This window comes from Trichinella spiralis, assembly GCF_000181795.1.
Source record: "Trichinella spiralis strain ISS 195 chromosome Unknown Scfld2, whole genome shotgun sequence".
In the NCBI taxonomy this organism is placed as follows: Eukaryota; Metazoa; Nematoda; class Enoplea; order Trichinellida; family Trichinellidae; genus Trichinella; species Trichinella spiralis.
The window spans coordinates 326,976-349,955 of NW_003526941.1; the positions used below are offsets into that span (position 1 = coordinate 326,976).

The 22,980-nt window shown below is 29.9% G+C and overlaps 6 protein-coding genes across 6 annotated transcripts; 4 read left to right on the plus strand and 2 right to left on the minus strand.

Annotated features, from left to right (window-relative positions):
* Positions 1-489: 489 nt before the first annotated feature.
* On the minus strand, positions 490-2,398 carry Tsp_02532 (Ice-structuring protein). The gene is made up of 6 exons (XM_003378809.1): positions 2,228-2,398; positions 1,272-1,299; positions 1,100-1,146; positions 842-968; positions 740-797; positions 490-517 (listed from the first exon to the last, which is right to left on the minus strand). Exons 1-6 carry the CDS (start codon positions 2,396-2,398, stop codon positions 490-492), a joined length of 459 nt encoding a protein of 152 aa, XP_003378857.1.
* Positions 2,399-5,058: 2,660 nt separating this feature from the next.
* Positions 5,059-8,455, minus strand: Tsp_02533 (conserved hypothetical protein). Its single transcript, XM_003378810.1, has 4 exons — positions 8,337-8,455; positions 6,166-6,250; positions 5,638-5,726; positions 5,059-5,215 (listed from the first exon to the last, which is right to left on the minus strand). The coding sequence occupies exons 1-4, from the start codon at positions 8,453-8,455 to the stop codon at positions 5,059-5,061; spliced, it is 450 nt and encodes a 149-aa protein (XP_003378858.1).
* Positions 8,456-9,423: 968 nt separating this feature from the next.
* On the plus strand, positions 9,424-10,800 carry Tsp_02534 (conserved hypothetical protein). Its single transcript, XM_003378811.1, has 3 exons — positions 9,424-9,469; positions 10,099-10,625; positions 10,690-10,800. The coding sequence occupies exons 1-3, from the start codon at positions 9,424-9,426 to the stop codon at positions 10,798-10,800; spliced, it is 684 nt and encodes a 227-aa protein (XP_003378859.1).
* Positions 10,801-11,953: 1,153 nt separating this feature from the next.
* Positions 11,954-16,526, plus strand: Tsp_02535 (cGMP-dependent protein kinase, isozyme 1). The gene is made up of 19 exons (XM_003378812.1): positions 11,954-11,990; positions 12,104-12,308; positions 12,379-12,545; positions 12,754-12,867; positions 12,959-13,128; positions 13,211-13,288; positions 13,363-13,457; positions 13,511-13,576; positions 13,660-13,734; positions 13,804-13,836; positions 13,905-14,031; positions 14,593-14,732; positions 14,977-15,066; positions 15,129-15,270; positions 15,332-15,495; positions 15,565-15,753; positions 15,808-15,874; positions 15,929-16,016; positions 16,414-16,526. The coding sequence occupies exons 1-19, from the start codon at positions 11,954-11,956 to the stop codon at positions 16,524-16,526; spliced, it is 2,160 nt and encodes a 719-aa protein (XP_003378860.1).
* Positions 16,527-16,699: 173 nt separating this feature from the next.
* Tsp_02536 (conserved hypothetical protein) lies at positions 16,700-17,734 on the plus strand. Its single transcript, XM_003378813.1, has 3 exons — positions 16,700-16,803; positions 17,367-17,467; positions 17,628-17,734. The coding sequence occupies exons 1-3, from the start codon at positions 16,700-16,702 to the stop codon at positions 17,732-17,734; spliced, it is 312 nt and encodes a 103-aa protein (XP_003378861.1).
* A 482-nt stretch (positions 17,735-18,216) lies between these two features.
* Positions 18,217-22,094, plus strand: Tsp_02537 (putative MAM domain protein). The gene is made up of 11 exons (XM_003378814.1): positions 18,217-18,502; positions 18,573-18,687; positions 18,775-18,928; positions 19,266-19,421; positions 20,366-20,473; positions 20,985-21,068; positions 21,242-21,320; positions 21,407-21,523; positions 21,589-21,746; positions 21,824-21,940; positions 22,008-22,094. The coding sequence occupies exons 1-11, from the start codon at positions 18,217-18,219 to the stop codon at positions 22,092-22,094; spliced, it is 1,461 nt and encodes a 486-aa protein (XP_003378862.1).
* The last annotated feature ends 886 nt before the right edge of the window (positions 22,095-22,980 follow it).

The following is a 22,980-nucleotide window of genomic DNA, read 5'->3' on the forward strand; positions in this document are numbered from 1 at the left end:
CATATATATATACAAACACATGTTAAAGGCTATATGCGTTTCCATTTTGCATACTTGAACAATTCTAATCCAATAAACAATGTTACAACCAAAATTGCAAGGCAAGGAGGAAATGACAATTGGAAATTTCCTTCAAAAATAATTAAATAAAATACCCACAAATTTCAGGCGTTCAATTTTAACCTCAACTGAATATTTGCTTCAGTAATTGAATAATATACTAACTACTATGAATAAGAAAATAACAAAAACGAAACCAGCATTCACTAAAACGAACCAATCGATTTATTTATTGATAATAAATAATTAAAATGATATACTCATTTATCAAAAATAATTCTACAGTTAGGTTTAGCATCATATTCTCAATTGAATTCTCTTCATTGGTATAATTCATGCAAAAATTAGACACAATGAAGTTTAACGGGTTTAAAAATCTCAAGTTGTTCAAAAAAGAAAAATTTTCAACCTCTACCTTCTTTATCTTCTCTACAGTAATACATTCACGTATAATTTACTTAAAAATATTAAAAATAATTAAAAAAATATATAGTTCAGTTTATTTATTTCCATTTACAACAACAGCATACTATCCAACAAGCATAAATGAACGAATGCTTTGTATTTAATAAAAAAAAATGAAATGAACAATTTTGAATTAATAAATCGTAAAAGGTTATAAAAATTTCAGTTGTGCACAATTGAAATGATTGCGTAAGCGAAGAAATGGAATAATTACCCCAGAATTGAACTTAGAATGACACGATGACCGTGATCATCACATGCTGAAGTGAAATCTGAACTTCAAATCAGAATATCTATGTCGAAGGGTGAAGCAAACTGCTCTTCATCAAACCAAACTGAACCAATAAACAAGTTCCCATTTTATTAAATACATGATCACTAAAAAGCACAGAAGCTGCAGTCACAAAGGTCACTACGAAATGGTTGTTCAGAGAACAAATATCCTACATTAAATTAAATTATATTTCAAAAAAAAACTGAAAATAATAATAAAATGGCAAAGCATGAAGATATTTCAATGGGAATATTCTTTCACAATTTAATCTTTAATATTCTATCGTTCGATGCAATTTACGTTAAGATTTTTGGGTTTTCTTTTCAAATAAAGTACATTTCGAATATCTGCAGTATACGAATTTTGAAAAATTCATTAATTACCACAAATATATTTAAAAATTCATTTCTGATTAATAAATAAAAATTGGAAAATTTTTTCTTTAAAGTTGTTGGTTGAACCGAATATTAACTGCCCATTTTTCCAGTTTCTTTGATATACTGCAAAACTGGTAATAAAAATGAATAAAGAGGAACAAACAAATGAATGGAATAAACGAGTGCAAAGCTAGGCTAGCTGTTCAAAGCATTTTGACGCTTGAAAAAGCAAAAACGTCAACAAAATCAAATTGCCTTATTTCAGCAGCTGGATCGTTCCCAACAACGCCTCACAATTTAAAACTGTAAAAACAGAAATGCAAAATTGCAGCTGAAACTTGTTCTCAACAACTGACAAACAACAACAACAACATGAAATAAATAATAAGTACAATTAATTATACATAAATAAATAATAGGAAAATTAATCAAATTATATTTGAATAATAATCAATAATTCATCAAGATCATTAGTAGTATAGCAGATACATAAGCAGTTAAACAATATGAGATCTCTCAAAGTTATAATGATGAAAGAGAATCATTATTTTTAAAAACAAATCTGTATCTGACTCAAAAAAACAATAATAATAATAAATTAAATAAAAAAATTCATAAAATATGATGATAACTGAGTGCATTTGAAGACTTGTCCGTTGCTTGAAGACAACATTTCAAAATAACACCCACGTAGACACACACACACACACCCATGAGCACACAAAAATGCAGATGCGATTAGTTAGCTGTTTACAGTAAAAACAAACAACAACGCATCAAAGTAGCCTATTCAAATAGTGATGCATACAACACGGGTAAAATATATTTATGATATGAAAATGGGAAAAAAAAGAAAATATAAAAAAAAAACTTATAACATTTATACATACGTACGTACGTACGTACGTATGTATAAATGTGAAAAAGCATAGATGCATACATGATAAATGCAATAGAAGCAATAATAATAATAATAAATTGTGAAAAATGAGGCGAAGAAATTTAAGTAAAAATAGGAGAAATAGGAAAATTTAAAAATCCTGTTCAAAACGTCGCCAGCTTGTTTGTTGGCTAGACTTGAAAGCGCGGCGTGCGTAAAAGACTGGTTTTGGTCAAGTTGTGCAACAGCAGCAGCCGCAGCAATAGCAGCATCAGCATCAACAGCAGCAGCGGCAGCGGCAGCAGCATCACTATACAGACACACACACACACACACACACATAAACACACAGTTCATTGCCATTCTGTTCTCCTATTCTACACATTATCTAACATATGCAATTGCTAACATCTATTTTGCTTTGAAGCAGAAAGAAATCAAAATTTTAATATATCTATAACTATTATTATTAACGAACAACCACATCTACTACAACACCAACGACATTCATCTACTGACAGCCAATATTATTACATTTATAAAAATTAAATTGTAAGTACACTTCTTTTCATATTCATATTTATTTACTTATACATACATTATATATATATTCTATTTACTTTCTTCTCACCTTATCAATATACTACATCCAAACTGGATTTTTGAATTTCAAGGTGATAATTCTCATTTTTCACACTTATTACATCACTTACTTCACTTTATATTTAAAAATATAATAATAATTTAAATTTTAAAAACTGACATTAGTGATTATTACAAAAATGATTACAATAATTACACTATGACATACTCCGCATCTATCTGTCCATCCGTTCGTCTCTGCTTGTAAAATTATTATATAGCACTGCTACTTCAACCAATGCAACAACTGGTCGCTCAAAAACTTGTAAATCGTCTTCACACTCCAATTCAATATATATATATATATATATATTACTTGCAGTTCAGTTTCATCAAGATCATAATTATATATACCTGTTGAAAGAAAACTTTATCATAATTTTATAAATTTCAAATCAATTTTCACAAAATTCAAATAATAACATAACTTTTGTCATCCAACTTTTTGCAATGATGAACAACTTCCTAAATGTTCGACAATAAAAAAAAATTGGTACATATTTAAACTATTCTTGTTTTCTTTTTGAAATGCACATCCATTATGCATAAATAATATTTGTATAGTACTGAATATTGTATGACATATTTTTTATTGTAATTTTTAAACATAACCATCTCATCACGCGCATATTGTAAAAAAAAATTCCCCTGTCCAACATTGAAAGTAAAAATGCATAAATAATTTTGAATAATGAGAAACAGATCGCTCGCTGGCCTGAAAAAACAATTTTCACTTTCACCAAAACTGTGTTAACAATGCAATAAAACTCAAGCTGACGATAACAATTAAACTTTCCGTTTCCAATTTTATTAAGCAAAAAATACAAACATGTATGTATATTTCTTATAATTCATTATATAAAAATGATAATTTGTTATATGAAAAGCATATTGGAAGAAGGGAAAGTTTTTCTTTTTCTTTTGTAAATATTACATTATTGTTCAGTTATTTAAAAAAAGCAAATTCAATTAAAAAAGAAATATCAAATTTGCAATTTAACATTTTCTTCTTGTCAGTCTCGATCCTTATGGACAAAAATTATTTATTACAATTATTATCACAGTCCAACTGTCATCTTCATCTAACTATTCGCGTCAACCAAACAGCATAACGTCGATTTCATCACTGTGCGATAATTTTGAAGTGTAAATTTCTATTGTATATTGACTTTAGCGTTCGATCAGACTGCTTGCTAACGTACTATCATCATGTGATGCTAGCAACGTCAACATACATACATACATACTTTTATGTATATACACTACTTTTTAGCGCATTAGCTTTGATCTTACAGTTTCGTATTTGCATTTCTTACAAAAATAATTCATTTTACAAAATTTCTTTAGAACAAAAAAATCTAAATGTACGTTTTTTTTGTTTTTCCAATTTATGAATTAATTTAAAATATATAATAATAAACAAACTAATTGTGATCATATTAAATTTAGAAAATTGATAGAAAACAGACAAAATCAAGATCAATAAGTAATAAAAATAAAATTCATATATCTTGAATAACATTTGCGGTTGCAAGATCAACAGCTTCTCAAATAGCCGATTAAATTGAACAATTAATCCCGATAGGTGTATTGTATTTGACATGAAAGACACTATCCATCTCAGAACTGCAAGTACAGTAACCGTAGATAAACTATTTATAATGCATAAATTACATTTGTGAATCAATAAACAAATGTTCAACAATAGATAAAATAATAATAATAATAATAGTATAAATTCAACAACATACATAATTTGTATTATTAGACTCCCGGACGCCGACAATAAACTGTTCTCACTCGCAATTTGGATAAATAATTTCCGCTATTACTACTACTACCACTGTTGTTGTTATTGAAATCAGGAAAGCAATTTTATTCCCTCGTTTTTTTAAAAAAAACTTATTTCAAACATAAATGTAAGTTTTTTATTTTTCTATTACAAATGCTAAAACATGATTATGCAAAATTCTCTGCTGCCCAAGGGGAGAATGAAAAACCACTTTTTACAATAAATCACTATTCATTCGTGTCAATAAAAATATTTTAAAATCAAATTCCACAAACTAAATTGTTAAATATTACCAACAAAAAGTTAAACTTAAATAATATTGGCATCACAAGCATTCAAGTCATTTAATTAAAATGCAACCAAATAAGTGAAAACCGAATGACATTTATGTAATATTTTCTGCCTCCCTCGCCCTTTTAATTCTTAGCATACTGATAAAGAAGACTTCGTTTGAAGCAATCGTCTTAAATTTAAAACTTTGAAGTAAGCTATTTTCAAAGAGAAAAGAACGAAAATAAAAAACAACCTGGTGACGTCAACAGTTATTAGCAAATTTAAAATGATCAGCTTATCTTAAGGCAATACCCAAGGTGAGAAATAAATGAATGTATGAATCAAGATAGCAGTGAAAACCAAAATAAACAGTCACATTGTTATTGATTTCATTTGATTTATCATCATCATCATCATTTGCACATTTCTTTAAGTTTAATCTTTCTTGGTGTCTTAAAATTGGAATAAAAGTGGAGGATTGGAAAAAGAATATAAATTTAAAAAATTCACTCACTTATAAGGCAAACTGACTTGAAGCTGTTTTAAAATTAAAACATATAACCGTTTAAGTCAATTATATTATTAACATTTAAAAATTTTCATGCCGATGTATGAACAACAATATTTAAACACAAAAAAATATATATATGCAAGCAAATGATAAATAACTCCTTTTCACCTTAAGCAAACCATAACTTACACTTTTGCATCATTTATTATTTACAAAGAGGAAAGATTATTATCAGTAATTTTATTTTCTTAATTCCAAAGAATAAATAATAATACGGATAACAAGTATGAAGAGTAAATTTCAAAAATATTCTGCGCGCAATGTAAAATATGTAAAAATGAAAAAATGAAAGCAAATTTATACGCTATAACCAATATTAGAGAGACGACATTTTTCCAAAATGAATAGTCAAATATCAAAAAATCAATTTGCTGCTGCTGTTGTTGTTTATGCTTGTAAAAATGTAAAAACATGAATCACGAAATAGCATTGCTTAGTTGCTTCAATTTCAAACTTCATTATCAACTATTCAGTCTTCGAAATTCAACTTTATTTCAGATCAAATAAAAAGTAAATAAATAAATATGATACAAATGCCAATTCTTACTTCCCACATCAAAATTTTCGACAATTTCTTGAACAATGTAAAAATAATTAGATATTCATTCATTCGGTAAAGCAAGCAAACGTCACTACTAGAAGCTTGAAAACACATTTAAAATTAATGGTAAAATTTCAAATGTACTACAACATCATCTTACTACTCTGCATGATGTTTGTTACTTTTCCTTTTGCATGTGTCTGAATCGACTATTCTACTTATTTGCAAACATTATCATGCAAATCTGTCATATTGTACTCGAACAGTTCATCATAATTATAAATATATACCATAATTGCATCCAAAAATTTACAGTGCACCTCATCTGAATTGGATTCATTACTTATTAGCAAGCACAATGAACTAACACTCTGTCTGAAAATAAATGAAGTAAAACCACTGGATAAGGTAAGATGCTTTCAAGAAAAAGATACTTTCAACAAAACTTCTTATGCTCTTTGCTAGAATTTCCAATGTCAATTCTAATTTTAATACAGTTTATCAATTTCAGAAATTTAATCTTCACCGTAATGATCATTTTTAACAAAAATGCATTTAAATGAAACGTACAAAACAAGCATAAAAAACATGGCAATGTAGGTCGATTAAACAAACTGCTATATAATGCTTTTTCATTTTTGAAATTTCTTTTACTCATTTCATATTCATTAATCATTGGAAAATATTTTCCTACAATTTCTGCAAGCATTAAGCATCTTTTTATCCTCGTTACGAAAATATTACAATTATTAATAATATGATCACATCAGAAGTTTATTACATCTAAGAAAATATGGCTAATATGAAAAGTTTCCAAATAAATCTCGATACAGATTGCTTATTTTTCATAAAATAGACATAACAGATGAAATGATCAATCACATGTTGAAAGCTGAAAGAAATTTCATAGCTTTCCATTTTCATTAATATTTAATTTGTATGTTTTCATTTCTGAACAAGTAAAACCCCACAAATTATAATTTGAAAATTCCCATTAAGCATCAAAATAAATTGTCACACTAGCAATTATTTCCAAAATTTCGTGCATCATTTCAGGCTATTATAAACAGACAATTTTTCTTTTTTTTTGCAAATGAACTTATTAATATATGCTAAAAATTTTCAAATAAAGAATAACTATTTTCAATTCACAATTCAATTTTAAACTGAATCTTTAATTGAAATTGTTGAGCATCGATTTGAAATAAAGTTCAAGCAAATAATACAAGATGAATTTAAATACCAACAGTAATTTGAATAAATTCAAACAGTAGAAATACGGTTCTATGTTGATACATGCATGTATATGTATACATATTCATACAATAAAGCAATATTTCAATAAAAATTCAACAAGTTGCATTTAACAATATCATATTAACGGTGGACGCGTTTGATTTAATTAAAATGATTCCAAACAGTACAAGATGCTATTCGATTTCGCAAAAATAGCAACGGCAAATTGTAAATTAATTTAACACTTGATTATTGTTAACCGAAAGTTTAATGAACAACCATTTAGTAAACCATTACAATTAAATCATCATTACTTAAATAATAACAAATATTTCACTGACACACACAGACACGCACAAATGTGAAGATTTCATTCATATAAAAATAGCACCTGTCAAAACTTGCATATACTCATGAAAACGTGCTTTCTGAAACTAAGCAAAAAAAACATTTCACGAAAATTGATATGTCCATAGCAAAAGTTTTTTTGCTTCTTTTGATTATTCTGCAAAAAAATATATACACAGATACGTTTATCGTTTCTTAGCAATTGTTCACAAGTTGCTTTTCAAAAATTTCAAAATAAACAGCTGAAAAATAAGTACTCGCACATCTCAAGTGAAACTTATGCGAATGACTTTTTTAAAATTTCTTCTCATCATAAGCTACAAATTTAAAGGTGATGTGCATAAATAATTGAATTTGAAATTTTACTTTGAATTTTATTTGAAACAAAAAACAGATTAAATTTCTCAAAATTTCGGTACATTAGTTATTTATTGTAAGATATTCGCCCAATTGTGTACTGAATGATTACTACTGTTCAGTGAGTATTTTTCAAATCTAACCTTGACAATTACAACTATCTGCATTTCAATCTGAAAGTCAGTCAACAATTCTGATGTCTGAAACTTGATTTTATCGTTCACCTTGAACCGTAACATTGAATTTTTTCCTTTTAAACTGATCTGAAAATTTTCCTTCGTCAACATGGTTTTTAATACTTATTGAAATTAATAAACAACTGTCATTCAATTGAATAAATAATTTTTGTAATAAATACTTTTAAATAATGAAAAAAAATCTTCAAAAAACGCTTCTCTACTGATATACAACAAATTGCGCGCGTCATTTTATCAGCAACTTCACACTCTGACGCGTTTCAATCAACTACCAATCAACCAGCGCAACGAATCTCAGTTCTCAAAGTTGACGTTGAATAAACTTGGCTAAGGTACATTTTATTCGAGTCGATATCAAAGTTTTCAGTTTGTCACGGCAAATTAAGGTAATTCGCGGCTGTCGAAAATGATTGCCTCTGCCGGTGGCCCTAATCGAATACATCTTTCAATGGTCAATATCCAGGCAATTACATCCGGCCAAGACAACTTCAGCTATTTATATGTTTTATCATCAATTTCAAACAATTAATGTAGAAAATTATATTAACCTGCGCACAGTTCTGCTAAAAATATTCCCAGAGTACCAAAAAAAACGAAACGACTTCTAGCGATAACAATTTCTCATTATCAACTGCCATTGTCATTCACACCAAGGTAATTTTGCTCTTTTTTTTTCTCTCATTTAATTGCTTCTATTAATCAAGTAATCAATTAGTTGAAATTTGTCAAATTGTGATGCGCCTAATAAATAATTATTTAATCCTTACATATTTCACAGCATTGCTGTAAGTGTGAAAAATTATAAAACAGAATTATTGTAACTTTACAAAAAACCCCAACTATAAACTAGTGGATCGCGTAGGAAATTGAAAAAAAAAACGTTATATACATAGTATCAAATTCTTCTTTCTTTGTAAATAAAGTGTTGGAGTGTTTTAATTTTTGTCCAATAAATAACAAAAGTTGTAAAGTTAATTGCAGAAAACAAGAAATTGTTCTATTAAACAAGTCATAAACGTGATTTTCTTGTCGGTGTGCTCTACAGTAACGCAAAAAATTCGGAACAACAAAGGAAAGTTTAAAATCGTTGACTACAGATTAAAATTATTATCACTATTGACGTTCTTCATGGTCATTCAACGTTAAGAATGGAAAATTTCTACGAATATAAAAACTCTAATTCTAAACGTTATTGATGATATTTTGAGAGAAGAGTTGACAATAAAAGCGAAAAATGATCATTTACGCTGCACTCAGAACACGGTTATTGTTAATGTATAAAATACTAATAATAATAATAATAATAAAACACTTACCAGTATGTAGAGCTTGTTGAAATAAATTGAAAAAAGAATGCAAATATTAAAGCAACAAACAGCTACAAAGAAAATTGTGGAAGAAATAAAATAAATGTTTTACCAATTGAATATTTTACATTTATTTGATTTTCAAGCAAGTTAGTTTCAAATTGACCCAATTTACTTTTCAAAAATTTTAAAAATTTTAAATTACATTTATCATTCTTTTGTTATTATTTTTTTGTAATTTAATAACTTTTTTAAATATAATAAACTAATTTCATCATGAATTTTGCAAATTTTCAAATTACAGTTCTTATTTATCTTTATATTTCAGAGGGTGAAATTGATAATCATGTTGTTACTTGGTGATAAAACTTTAGGAAAATAAAAAGATTTAAATTGCGATGTATAGCATATTTTTAAATATCTATTTTTAGTATGTTAAAAAGTGGGAAAGAAAAGTTTTTTTTTAGAATGACTTGAATTTTCATGCTTATTTTTGATGAACAAATGAATAATTTGCATTGATTGAATGAAAATAATTTCAAGAATTTGTTGATATTTGATATTTTACGTAATAAGAGAAGAAAAATTAATGGATAAAATTTGAAATAATATTCGTTTTTTGTTTATCTTTGCTATTTTTAGATCTTTTGATAGAATAAGAAGAAAGTAGTACTGTAGAATAGAAAAGAAAAAGTGGATTTTAAATATAGAGAAAATAAAAAAAATCAAGTTAATAAGAAGAAGAAAAATATGAAAAAATATTTGCAATCATTGTTAGCACATCGGGTTAAACGTGGAAGTAGTGGGGGTGGGGGTGGGGCTTTTGGGGGTAATTGTGGTGGAGATGTAGGCGATGGGACCAACGATGGAACCTGCAAAACGGGCGCCAAGACAGCAAGAAACCGGTTTCTGACCAATGACGTCAAAACGGCAACGTCAACGTTGAATAGTTGCAGCGCCGCCGCGTACGGCGGCAAGACGCCGGCTAGCGATACTTTGTCCGTCAGTTGCAAGCAGAACGACAACAACAACAACAACAATTCCAAAGCCGGGCTGACGAAAAGCGTCCCGACCACGCCCTCTTCTTCTTCATCATCTTATTCTTATTCTTCCTCTTCTCCGGCAAAGCATAATCATCCGGCGGCAAAGTCGATGAAAATCAAAATTGGCGGCCGTATGACTGATATTGCAGAATTGGAACGTCTACTTGACGAAAAAGACAAACTAATTATCCAACAAGACAAAGATATTAAAATTCATCTGGCAAAAATTAAACAACACGAAGAGCAAATTAAATCTTTAAAAGTAAGCAATTTCATCATATCTATACATTTCTTGTTTACTTGTTTGTTATTTTTATTTCGAAAAGTTGTTGTTTACTATAAATGTGGGACGAAATTTTCAAAATTCAACGCGCACCAACCATTTGGCAGCAGCTTTGTTTGTTAAATCGATGAGAGACGCGCACATGCAAGCATAATAGATCGCATTTATCTATAAACTGCTGTAGCGCGTTTATTATTATTATTATTATTACTACTACTACTGGTATTGCTGTCATCAGCTTATTTCTGTTTGAATTATCAATTATGAAAAAAAAAACTTTTATATTATTAAAATAATTAATCGAAAAATTCCTTGTCAAATTTCGGCCACCACATCTTTTCTAGCTTATTTTTCGTTAGCAAACTGAAAGGTAGTGAAAGAGAGACACACAGGAAGCAGAACGTTTCTAGCTGACATGTTGTTGTTCATGAGCGTGCTTGCGTGTGCCAGCAAATTTTAATGGTGGCACCAACCGATTAGCTGATGCTATTTCCCATCCCCTCTTGCTACATTTCCTTATTATTTCTTTTTTTTATTTAAACGAAAACGTAGCTTTTATCAAAAATTAACTGTAAATTTCTCATTTATTTAACCCTATCAACTTGATGAACAAACTTATTTATTGTTATCCTTCAACTTACGTATATATTCATTCACTGGTGAACGCTTTTTATGCGACAATGTGATGGATTTAAATTTCCAAAATTCACCATACATGTAAATGTATTTATCTTTATAATATGCTCTAACGCTTACTCGATTCTCTATTGAGCAACAAATGCGTCTTACGGTTGACATTATTATTATTATTATTTTTGGTGTTGTTGTGAATTATCATTATGAAATCAAAGAAAAACAAAAAAAAAGCTATACATTTGAAACAATGATAAAGGAAATTACTAATCAAAATTATATAAATCACGCACCATGACCTAATTTATCATAAATATCTAAAATGTTATTTGCTTAAATATTTTGATAATGAACAGCAGCAGGAAGTTGTAGCTTCTCCGCCTATTTCAATTGCATTTCTGATGGAAAACTTTTCAAAAAATAAAATAAATAAAACATTTCCATACAAAACTTTTTCACAGTGTTGATTGATAAAGAAATATTCACTTGTTTATTTGTCTTGTATTATTTTTTTTTCTTTTGAAAATATTTCAAGATTCTAATCAACGATAAAGGTCATCAATTTTGGCATTTGAAATCAGTTTAGCGAAATGGAAAAGATATTTTCCAATGCAATTTACGCAAATAGATGAATGAATTATTTATAAATTGAAAGCAAGTGCAGAATGAAATGGATGGATCAATCTCATTTCATGCGTTTTATTGTTCAACGTATAAATCGACTGACAGACATTTAATCTGATTAATTAATTAATTCATTGGTCGATCAATTTGACTAAATTTTAAATAATAATAATAATGTTCTTGTTGTTTTTTGTTGTCAGTCAGAATGCGACAAACTGCGTTCAGTTTTGGATTTGAAAGTCGGCGAATCGCCCACGTCGAGGAGCAAATCCAGCGACGAACTGAGGGCACAGCTCCAGATGCAAGCAAGTATGGTCGGCCAGGCGGCAAATGTGAAGAAGCAGGGCGTCTCGGCCGAACCGAACACTTACAAAGACAAAGTGTCACTGATCCATTACAAGAAGAGTGGACAGTAATAATAATTTTAATTTTAATTATTTCTCAAGAGAATTTCTTTTTCATTCATTTTATTCAGGTCCAAGCAGTTGATAAGAAATGCAATTTTGCAAAATGACTTCTTGAGGCATTTGGATCGTGAGCAAGTTTCAGAAATGGTCGAGTGCATGTACGAACGGGATGTACCGGAGAATGAGTTTGTCATTTGCGAAGGAGCAGCCGGTGCTCATCTCTACGTTGCAGCACGTGAGTTTATTCAATTCTGATTCATCATCACCAATTGGATTTTTCATTTTGTACATTGGCACCGACAGTTTCTGTTCTACTATATCCGATGCTTGTTTCGCTTTTTTTTAGCAGCTTGTAACTGTTGCTCACTGAACGAAACAAATTTAAATGACAACAATTTCCAGTTGTTGTATTTTTTGGCTTAATATTTTTTTCTCGTATTTAGAAGGTGAATTACAAGTATTCAAAAATGAAAAGATGCTCGGGAAAATGGGTCCTGGCAAAGTATTCGGCGAACTTGCTTTGCTTTACAACTGTACTCGTACTGCATCCGTGAAAGGTAATACTTCAACATCATTTAACATTACTTTTATTCTCTGACTTTCCACTTTTTATTTTTATTATTCATTTTTTAATATTAAAATTATTAGCCATGGGACCGGTGAAACTTTGGGTATTGGATAGAGCAGTTTTTCAAATGATCACCATGCGTCTTGGATTGCAAAGGCACGAAACGTTGATGAATTTCCTACGCGACGTGCCACTGTTCAAAAATTTATCCGAAGACCGAATCAGCAAACTTGCCGACTCTATGGATTTGGTAAAATAATTATTCATAATTATTTTCAACTACTTCAACAACAACAACAACAATGATGTTTGCTTGTTCTTCTTTTTTAAAGGATTATTTCACCGAAGGAACATATATTATACGTGAAGGTGAGAAAGGGGATCTCTTTTACATCATCACATCCGGAACGGTGAGATTCATTTGATTCGATTTCATATTAAAAATTTCCATTTTTCAAATAATCCTTTTTTCTTCGTTGCATAGGTTCGTGTTACGCAGCTTATTGATGGCAAAGATGAACCTCAAGAAATTCGAAAATTGCAAAAAGGTGATTTTTTTGGAGAAAAAGCATTGCTGGGGTAACTTTCTTTTCTTGATTAGTTTTCAATATTAAAAATTTATATATTTTCAGTGATGAAGTACGTACTGCTTCGATTATAGCTGTTGATTCAGTTGAAGTTTTAACGTTGGATCGAGAGTAATTTTTAATACAATTTTCTACTATTTTGCATTTCAGATATTCTTAATCATATTAATAATCATTGTATTTTATTATGATAGATCTTTTCAAAAATTGATCGGTGATTTAGAAGAATTGAAACGTGATTACGGTGACGAACAACGAGGTGCTAAAAGGTAAATATTCAAATTATCCCATACAAAACTACTTATCATGTTGTTTTACAATAAATAATTTTTCATCAGATTGGTCGATAAACGAATTTCTAGCAGTGACGGGTAGAAAAATTTTAATATCACTTGTTTTAGTAACGACGATGATTTTGGCATTTTTTTTATTTTTACAGAACTATCGATCGTTTTCCTTCAACTCCTACCAAAGTTGAATATGACAATGAAATTGCTGCGTTGGAATTGACTCATATGCAACCAATTGCAACTTTGGGAGTTGGTGGTTTTGGCCGTGTCGATTTGGTAAGTGAAATCAGAAAAAAAATTTCATTTTATATTAATTTATTCATAACGTTAATATAACGACATTTAATGTAGCAGTAAATGAGCTTTTGCAGCTGAATTTCAGCTTCAATTTTTGTAATATTTATTTTTTGTATTTTAACAATATGGGTTGATTTGGTTCGACATTTGACGATTTGTCAGTTCGATTTGTCAATTAGCATCAAGTCAGCTTGATGAAATTTCAGAATGGGAATTCTTTTTTGAACATACGCTGCGGTTGCTTGGAAATTGTTCTGTTTGACCATGACAAATTATATTTTTGAAAAAGAAAAATAGGTTATCTTAATTTTTTTGATGCTTAATTAACCAGTTTAAATTGAACAATTGACAGATGAATTCACCTCGTGATATTAAAAGTTTTCACCTTTCTCGTGTGGAATAACTTTAATGCATTTTTCGTGTTTTGCATCAAAGATCACGTTTGACTGATTTTTACAATTGCAATAATAGACGCATAAATTGAATTGCATTTGTAGTATTTTATTGCATAGTAAATGCAAAATATGTTGTACTGTATAGGTATTTTTGATACAAAATCCGACTAGAACGTTCGCTTTGAAAACGATGAAAAAAAAGCATATTGTTGACACTCGCCAGCAAGAGCACATTTTCAACGAACGTAATTTGATGTTTGAATTTCGTTCACCATATATTGTAAGGTGAGATTTCTTTTCTTTTCTTTTCTTTTCTTTTTTTACACACTACAATAGGATAATTAATTTTCAAGTTCGTTAAATCAAAAAAAAATACAGAAAGAAAACATCCATACTATTGATGCTAAATATTTCTCTTTGTATATGTCTATGGGCGTGTGTTATATTTTCAAGTTATTGAAATTTGATTCAAATGAATGTAAGAAATAAGCTTAATATATATAATAATCAATGCAATACAATACAATAGGTTGCACAAAACGTTTCGTGATAAGAAATATGTGTACATGCTGTTGGAAGCTTGCCTTGGTGGAGAAGTATGGACAATTTTGAGAGACAGGTAATGATGAATGATGTGAAACAACGTTTTTTAGCGTAATATTTTAATATTTTGCATTTTAGGGGTCATTTTGACGATTTGACAGCCAGATTTTATGTTGCCTGTGTTATTGAAGGTTTGGAATACCTTCATAGAAAGATGGTCATTTATCGTGATTTGAAACCTGAAAATTGTTTATTAGATGCTACTGGTCATTTGAAAATTGTAATTATTATATCACAGTTATCAATAAATTTCTGAATCATATAAACAGTATAATTTGTAGGTGGACTTTGGTTTTGCCAAAAGACTGCCTAGTGGGCGAAAAACGTGGACATTCTGCGGTACGCCGGAATATGTTGCTCCGGAGATCATTCTTAACAAGGGTCATGATCATTCGGCAGATTTTTGGGCTCTGGGAATTTTTATTTGTGAATTGCTCATGGGACGGTGAGTGGTGATTTCTATTTATGAGTTTGAAAAATGAGCTATAATTTATCAATATTTTCTCCTCTTCAGACCACCTTTTCAAGCTTCGGATCCAATGAAAACGTACACTTTGATATTGAAAGGGGTCGATGCGTTGGATATTCCTAATCGTCGTATTGGTAAAACGGCTACCAGTTTGGTGAAAAAACTTTGTCGTGATAATCCAGCCGAAAGACTCGGCTGTCAATCCGGTGGATATGATGATCTTCGCAAGCACAGGTTATTTATTCCCATTGTGTATTGTTTATTTGTTTATTTTGATTGTGTTTATAGGTGGTTTGCCGGATTTGATTGGGAAGGACTTCGCAGTCGTTCGTTACCACCTCCAATTATACCCAAAGTGAGTTTGTTAGTTATTTTGAAAAATGAACTCGAAAAGATACTTTTTATTCAGATCAACGGTCCTACGGATATTAGCAATTTCGATCATTATCCAGCCGATTATGATGTGCCACCGGATGAACTTTCCGGCTGGGATGAAGGTTTTTGAAATTGTACCCTGAACGCAGCAGCTAAATTCTCTTTAAGACAAGAAAATATGCTTTTTATTTTATTTTTTTTTATTTTATTTTGATCGTCACGCCGATTCTCAAAATGATGTTGCCTACGTTGTTTAAATAATTGCTTGTTTATTTATTTTCACAGATGTGAAAATTTCCATTTTTCAATAATAACTACAGCTCATATGTGTTACCTTTGTGTTGTTTATTTATTTATTTATTTATTTTTGGCATTTAATCGTTTATTCTTTCGTGTCATCTTGTTCATCAGCATGATGATGATGATGATGATAATGCATTACTGGAGCATTTTTTGCTTTGTCATTTTTCAATGTGTTTGTGTGTCTGTCTTGATGATATTTTTCTTATTATAACAAAGGCAACGGTTCTTTTCCAATACTTATTAAGATGAAAAAAATTGCATCTGCACAAGTGTCTGAAACTTGGCCAGACTTCGCTGAATGCCAATTGTCACTTGGTTGCCTTACATGAGAATATTACTGTATTACTTGTTTATCTTTGAAATTGGAATTTCATTTTTTCCACTCATCTCTGCTCTGTCGTAGTAACCTTTACGGATTGCTTTTTTTTCTTCCGGTTCTTCTGTCACAACTTCCAACATTTCTCTCGTCGGCCAAGAAATGTAACCATCATTTATGCAATAAATGTTCTATCACTTTTATTGGTGCCCGGCCAACACCACGGCCGATAAACATCCCGCTGAATATGAAATGCTCTCTTTCGTATTTGTAATTCGCTTTTTGCTCATGTTTTTTATTACAATAAATAATTAGAGTGAATTATTCTTTTCTTAATCTAATTTGAAAATACATTTGAAACAAAGATTCATCATTTCAAATGACCAAAAAATACCTGCAATAAAATACGGTAGAATTGAATGATAATTAAGTAAAGTTCAAGTTTATACTCGGTTGTTTTCTTCGTTGTTGGTCAGTCATTTGCATTCGAATAAATATTAATCAATTAATAGATAATCGAAGAAATAAGAATCAATTAATAAACACAATAAAGTCATATAAATTAGACAATATTTGCAACTGAGAAGTTTTTTATTGTTCTTTTTATTTTTACATAAAAACGACAATAAATAATAAGATTATTTAAAGTTTGTGAAATCAAAAAAATAATGTTGTAATACTTCGCCTGAAAAAAATTTGGAATAAAATAGATAGAAAATATGTAATACTTTACTTTTATTATTCCTTTTTTAATAGAAAATGTGACATTCTACTGTAGCGAGGTTGATGATGAAATATTTCGATTAAATTGTTTCTTTTTTGAATTTTTATTTTAAGAAAAATCTTTTCTAAGTGTTCAAAAATGGCGAGACAATAGCTTGTATTGTTGTTTGAAAAAAGGCGACCGAAAAACCTACACGCGCAAAGGTGGAGGCAATTTTCGCCAAAGGGTACGTATGTATATATGTATACGTAGTGATGTTTTCTTCTTTTTTTTGTAACAACCTAATATGGATGCCTTGTATTTGAGAATCGTAAGAAACATGTAGATTTATTGATGGAATAATATTTATTAATTATATTTTGAATAAAAATAAGATTGACTAAATGACAGAGAGCACGATTTGGACAACGATCTGCACTCGATTGACCCGTTTTCAAATAGCTGCCAACGTTGACATGAGCTCTTTGAAAAGCCTTATGCGACCCTTCAACGTATAACCCAGTTTAATAGAGGAACGATTGAAAAGTGCCTCCGCATGTTGAATGCGACCACTGCGAGCTGGCGAGTTCCACTGTTCTGTTGTTCAATGGCCGGATGTTACTGTTTCTAGTTAACGTCACTGAACTTGATCAACCAAAAATACTGTCTCGTACTTTGCATCCTTTGTAAAAATTTCCCCATACCAAGCGGTCTGCTTTTCTGCATACAATGCGGATAACATCATGCGCAGGCTGATAAAAAAATCTCCATCTTCTTCCTCACTGGCAAGAAGTTTTCAGCAATATTCCATATTATTTTTCATCTCTTTTTTTCACATCGGTATTTATTTATTCATTTGATTTGTATTTCAAATTATACTTTTATTTCACTATTTTCAGTCCAACCATGCGCTAGGCATGCTAGAGAGGGAGGCAGATCCAAATATCGTAAGTTTTATTGTTTGGTTTTTAAATTTTAAAATTACAATGAAAAAACCCTCATGCATGTAGTAGTAGTAGTAGTAGTAGTAGTCATGAATGAAATCATTTTTGTAGCTATTGATAAATATGTAACACAACTTGGAGATATACCAATGGTGAGTGGTCAGGCAGCGCAACGATTCGAACCACACATGGCCGCTTTGACGTGTAATTTTGAACCAAACGAACCGTGCGCATGGGGTAATTTACCCGGCGGTGCTCTGCTGTGGAAACGTGTACGTTTCAAAGAACCGAAACCGAGCAAAAATCAAATGAAATCGATCACGAGCAAATCTGAAACTCCCGGTTATTGATTTTCTGATTTATTATGCATATATATATATATATATATATCTTGATTAATACATTTTTCTAGAAGGTGCATTTGCGGTGATTGGATCCGAATCAGGAAGAGGCGAAGGGGAGAATTATGTCGGTTCATTAGTGGCAACCATTCCGTGCCAAAAAGGACCCGGTAAATTGTCATTTGAGTATGTTGTGTTGTTTTTCATTTCATTTTTCAAAAATTCCAAATTACAAAAGTAGTTTTCATTTTTAAAATGCTCAACGCTTCATAGTCATTGGACAAATTCGCAATCGAACGATTTGACCGTCTGTGTGGTTCCGATGCAATCATCAGAAGAGAAGCGATGTATCGGCTCAGTAAGACGAACAAGTCCCAATCCAATCCGTTTCACCATACCAGCACCCGATGATGAACGTCCATTCCAGGTGAAAGCATTATCATATCTAGATATCTAGGTGGATAAATAGATAGACAGGCAGGCAGGCAGGCAGGTTGGTGGGTAGATTTTTATTTTGTCATCATCATGTCAATTAATTCACTTAGCTTCACTAGTCAAATTACCCTGAACAATTCAACTAACTGTCGGTGTTACCCAATTCTAATTCTAAACGTGATTCAAAATGAATTTCATACAACAATGCAATCGTTTAGCTTGAAATCAGCAAGCAAACAATTTCAAAATATAGTTCAAACTTTTATATTATTTAACAACCAAATAAGTACATAAATAAATACATACATACATATATACTATATGTTCAGGAATTAATTTTGAAAAAAAAGCAAACAAACAAACCAGAAAAATATGATAATACTGAGAAGAATGTCAACATTTTGCGGAACATTGCATCAATACTGTTGAAATATTCATTTCAACCAGCCCTTTTCAAGGATATGATACTTCCTAACCAGTTTAATGTTTTATTTATTTTTCCATTTGAATAATTTTATTTTCAACAATTTTGTAAAACATATTTGCACATTTATTCTTTTGAAAATCGATTAAAAATTTCTTGGTTTTCATTACTATACAATACTCGTCGTATAATGTTCGTTATATAAAATCAAAAAGTTTCTTTAAAAACACAATTGATATTATCATCTGGGATATTTTGAACAGTATTCAATTTCATCAGTACTCAATTTTTTGCTCAATCTATGCTTTAGCAGGACGAAAATTAGCATACGCATAAAATGATTTCTGATCGGTATTGTATTTTAACATATTTATAGTCGTGTGTTTGCAAAAGAACAATGCATTTGAAAAAAAAACCGGGTTATGCATTAAAATAGTTCACATTGTAAATTTAAAGGAGAGAATACCTTTTTTCCCTTCTTTTTTGCTTCCAACTGTTTGCTAGCTCATCTATTGAATTTGATTTCATAAAAAACAATCTTTAAATAAATTGAAATTAATGTATAAAAGTTTTATATTCATAAACTAGAAAATAATAAGGTCGGCAATATTTACAAGTAATGGCATAAATTTGAGCATTCCCAAGCTGTTTATCTCTCTTATACTTTCTGTTAATTTTACACATTTCATTCTTTTATTTTTGTGATGTTTTACTACAATTGGTAAGAAGATTGTTTTTATCGAATTTTTGTTTCGACTTGAATTATATTGTACATGTATGTAAAATGTTGACAATTATTGTTGCCCTTTTTGATGTAACAAAATTTAAAATAATACAGTAATTGTTGATGTTGAGGAATTAATTTTACTGCAACGTTAGCAAGATGAGAATTGAAAAAATTACGTATCTGCTCAAGTTTGTCAACATTACACGTTTAATATTTACATTTTTTCTTTGTAATAAATAGTAATTTTAATAAAATCATATAAATTATATATTTTATAGATTCGAATGGAAGTTCGTGGATTTAGTCAACCCGGTTTTATCATGATTGACAACATTAATTACGAAGCTGACTTATGCGGTGCGCCATCAAAATTTGCGCTAACCAAGGTGATATTTTGTTCCCAATTTATTAAAATGACAAAAGTAGAAGCAATTCTTTTTTTTAATAACCAGGAAGTTTCAAAATATAATTTTTTGACGTGTTTTGAATTTTGCAAAAAAAAAGTGTGAAGAAGTTTAAGAAAAGATTGATTGAAAGTTTTCAAAACGTCTGAGATGTTGCGCATTTTACGCAAAACCAAATATCTTTGCTATATTGTGCTCTGTGGAACCGTAGTGAAATTTTAGTTTAAAATTTCCTTGAATTCTGAATGACAAAAATTGAACAAAAGAAGCATTTTATTGAAATTCAATTTTTCAAAAATAGTTTTTCATTTTCTCAGCTTTAACAAGTTGTATAAATTTTGTGAAAAAGAGCCTCAGTTTGAGTTAATATTATAAAATGATAATTAAGATTTTGTTCAACATTTTCAAATAGATTTCACTGATAGTTGACTTATTTAATAATTATTGAAGCATCAATGAGTGGGGGTTTAAAAGGCTCTTTTTCACATTTTAGGAAAATTCGCTGCCCTCAGATCGAAAATTTCCCACTGCTCCAGTGGTTTTGCCGAACCTTCTCAATCTTGGACGTTTACTGAAGGTAAAATTAAAACGAAGAAATGCGAAAAATGGGAACGTTTTCATAAACATTAAGAAAAAAGCATATTTCGTAACCACAAGTAGTCTTTTGCTTCTCATAAAGGAAGGGATTACGAAAACAATATATCATTTTGATGTAATTTTTTTCATGATAATTATTTCCAATTGTTTTAGCCAACGGCAGTCAAGCCGAAGCCAAATCAGATTGGAAATAGTCGCTGTGTCGAGTTACTCAGTTGTGATTTTGAATCTGGTAAACAGATAATATTAAAAATTGATAAATCATCTTGTAAAGTATTGGTTGCGAAATATTGAGATGTGAATAATTTTCTGTTTCAGGTACAAGTTGTTTCTACGATGTGAAAGCAAGTAGAAATGGTCAGTGGAATGTTGGTTCTGGTAGAACCGGCAACCGTCTTACTGGAATACGTGTTGATGGTTCTGGCAATGCGAGAGGTACGATTATTATTATTATTATTATTATTAATGGAATAATGTAAATTTCAATAATGATTTTAAAGGATATTACGCATTTGTTGGTCGAGATTATCCGGATGTCGATGGGGACGCCAGTTCAAAACAGTCTGTTTACATTTTGCAGAGTCCGGAGACAACTTTCAAGAAAGCAGTTAAACTTTATTATGACGTTTTCTTGAAATCTAGCAGTCCAGAATTGAAAGTTGGTTATTTTATAAAGTTCACAGATACAAATAAATAAATAAATAAATATTTATTGTTTCAATCAATTATTTTAAGGTATGCATCAATGATCTTTCAGTATGCCCAAAAGTGTACACGTTGAAAAACGTGCGAAGCACTAGTGACGGTTGGCTGAGGCGTGAAAGCATCATGCTTAATCCAAGCTCAAAAAGAGTGAGTGAATGAATAATCAAATGAAACCTTTCTTAATGTATTTTATTGATTCACAATGCTTTTTCAGGTCATGTTCATTGTCAAAAGTTTGCCAGCAAACCAATACGTTGCTCTCGACAACATTGCCATAGAAAATGGGCAGGATGCTTGCTAGACACTGTTTAATGTTCAATTTTTAAAAATAGGTCGCGGATTTTGCTACAGTAAATATTTGTTTTCTTTTTTTAAAATATTGCTAAATTTTCAATAAATTATGCACAAATTCAATCGGATGGATTAATTGATTGAAATTATTCTCTCCATTTGTTATCAAAAGTTATAAATTTTGCAATTATAATGTTGGAATGATGTTCAAAAAATTGTTTAAAAATTTGCAATTAAATGACATTAAAATGTATTAAATCAAGTTCAAAATGGAAAAGCAGAAACAATTTACTTGTTTAAGAAAAAACTGAAATTGAGAATATATGATTTTTCAATTTTATAATTCAATTTTGGCTACTTCTTTTTGAATGATTCAAATGTAAACATTTAATGAATGGAATAATCTGGATAGGTGAACGTTGTCAAATATTTGTGTTTACCAAAACGCTGTGAGTATGTGTGTGTGTGTGTGTTGAATAAAAGTAAATAAATAAAATTTCATCTTATACTTTGTTGAAGTGAAAAAAACATATTCTTTTTCATTATGCGAACGCATTTGCTTGAAAAAGCTTTAGTTTTCCTCTTTGATTTCTCATGCTCGAAAGGGCTCTATAGAAATCAGTAGACATTTTTCTTCGATTTTTAACTTTGATAAAAAATAAAAACAAACTGATTAATTTCTATTGAAAGGGAAAATTGATTGATAAAGACATTTACCTATTGACTGCTCATGCTTTTTCTTCTATTCATGCTTAATGAAATTACATCGATTTCAAATATGCCTAAAAATGGAAAACTAACAAACCAACTGAACAAAAAACTTTCCTATTCAATCTAATGCAATTCATCAATAATACTTATATAGATATTCTTTTATTGCAGTTGTTTTTTTTTAA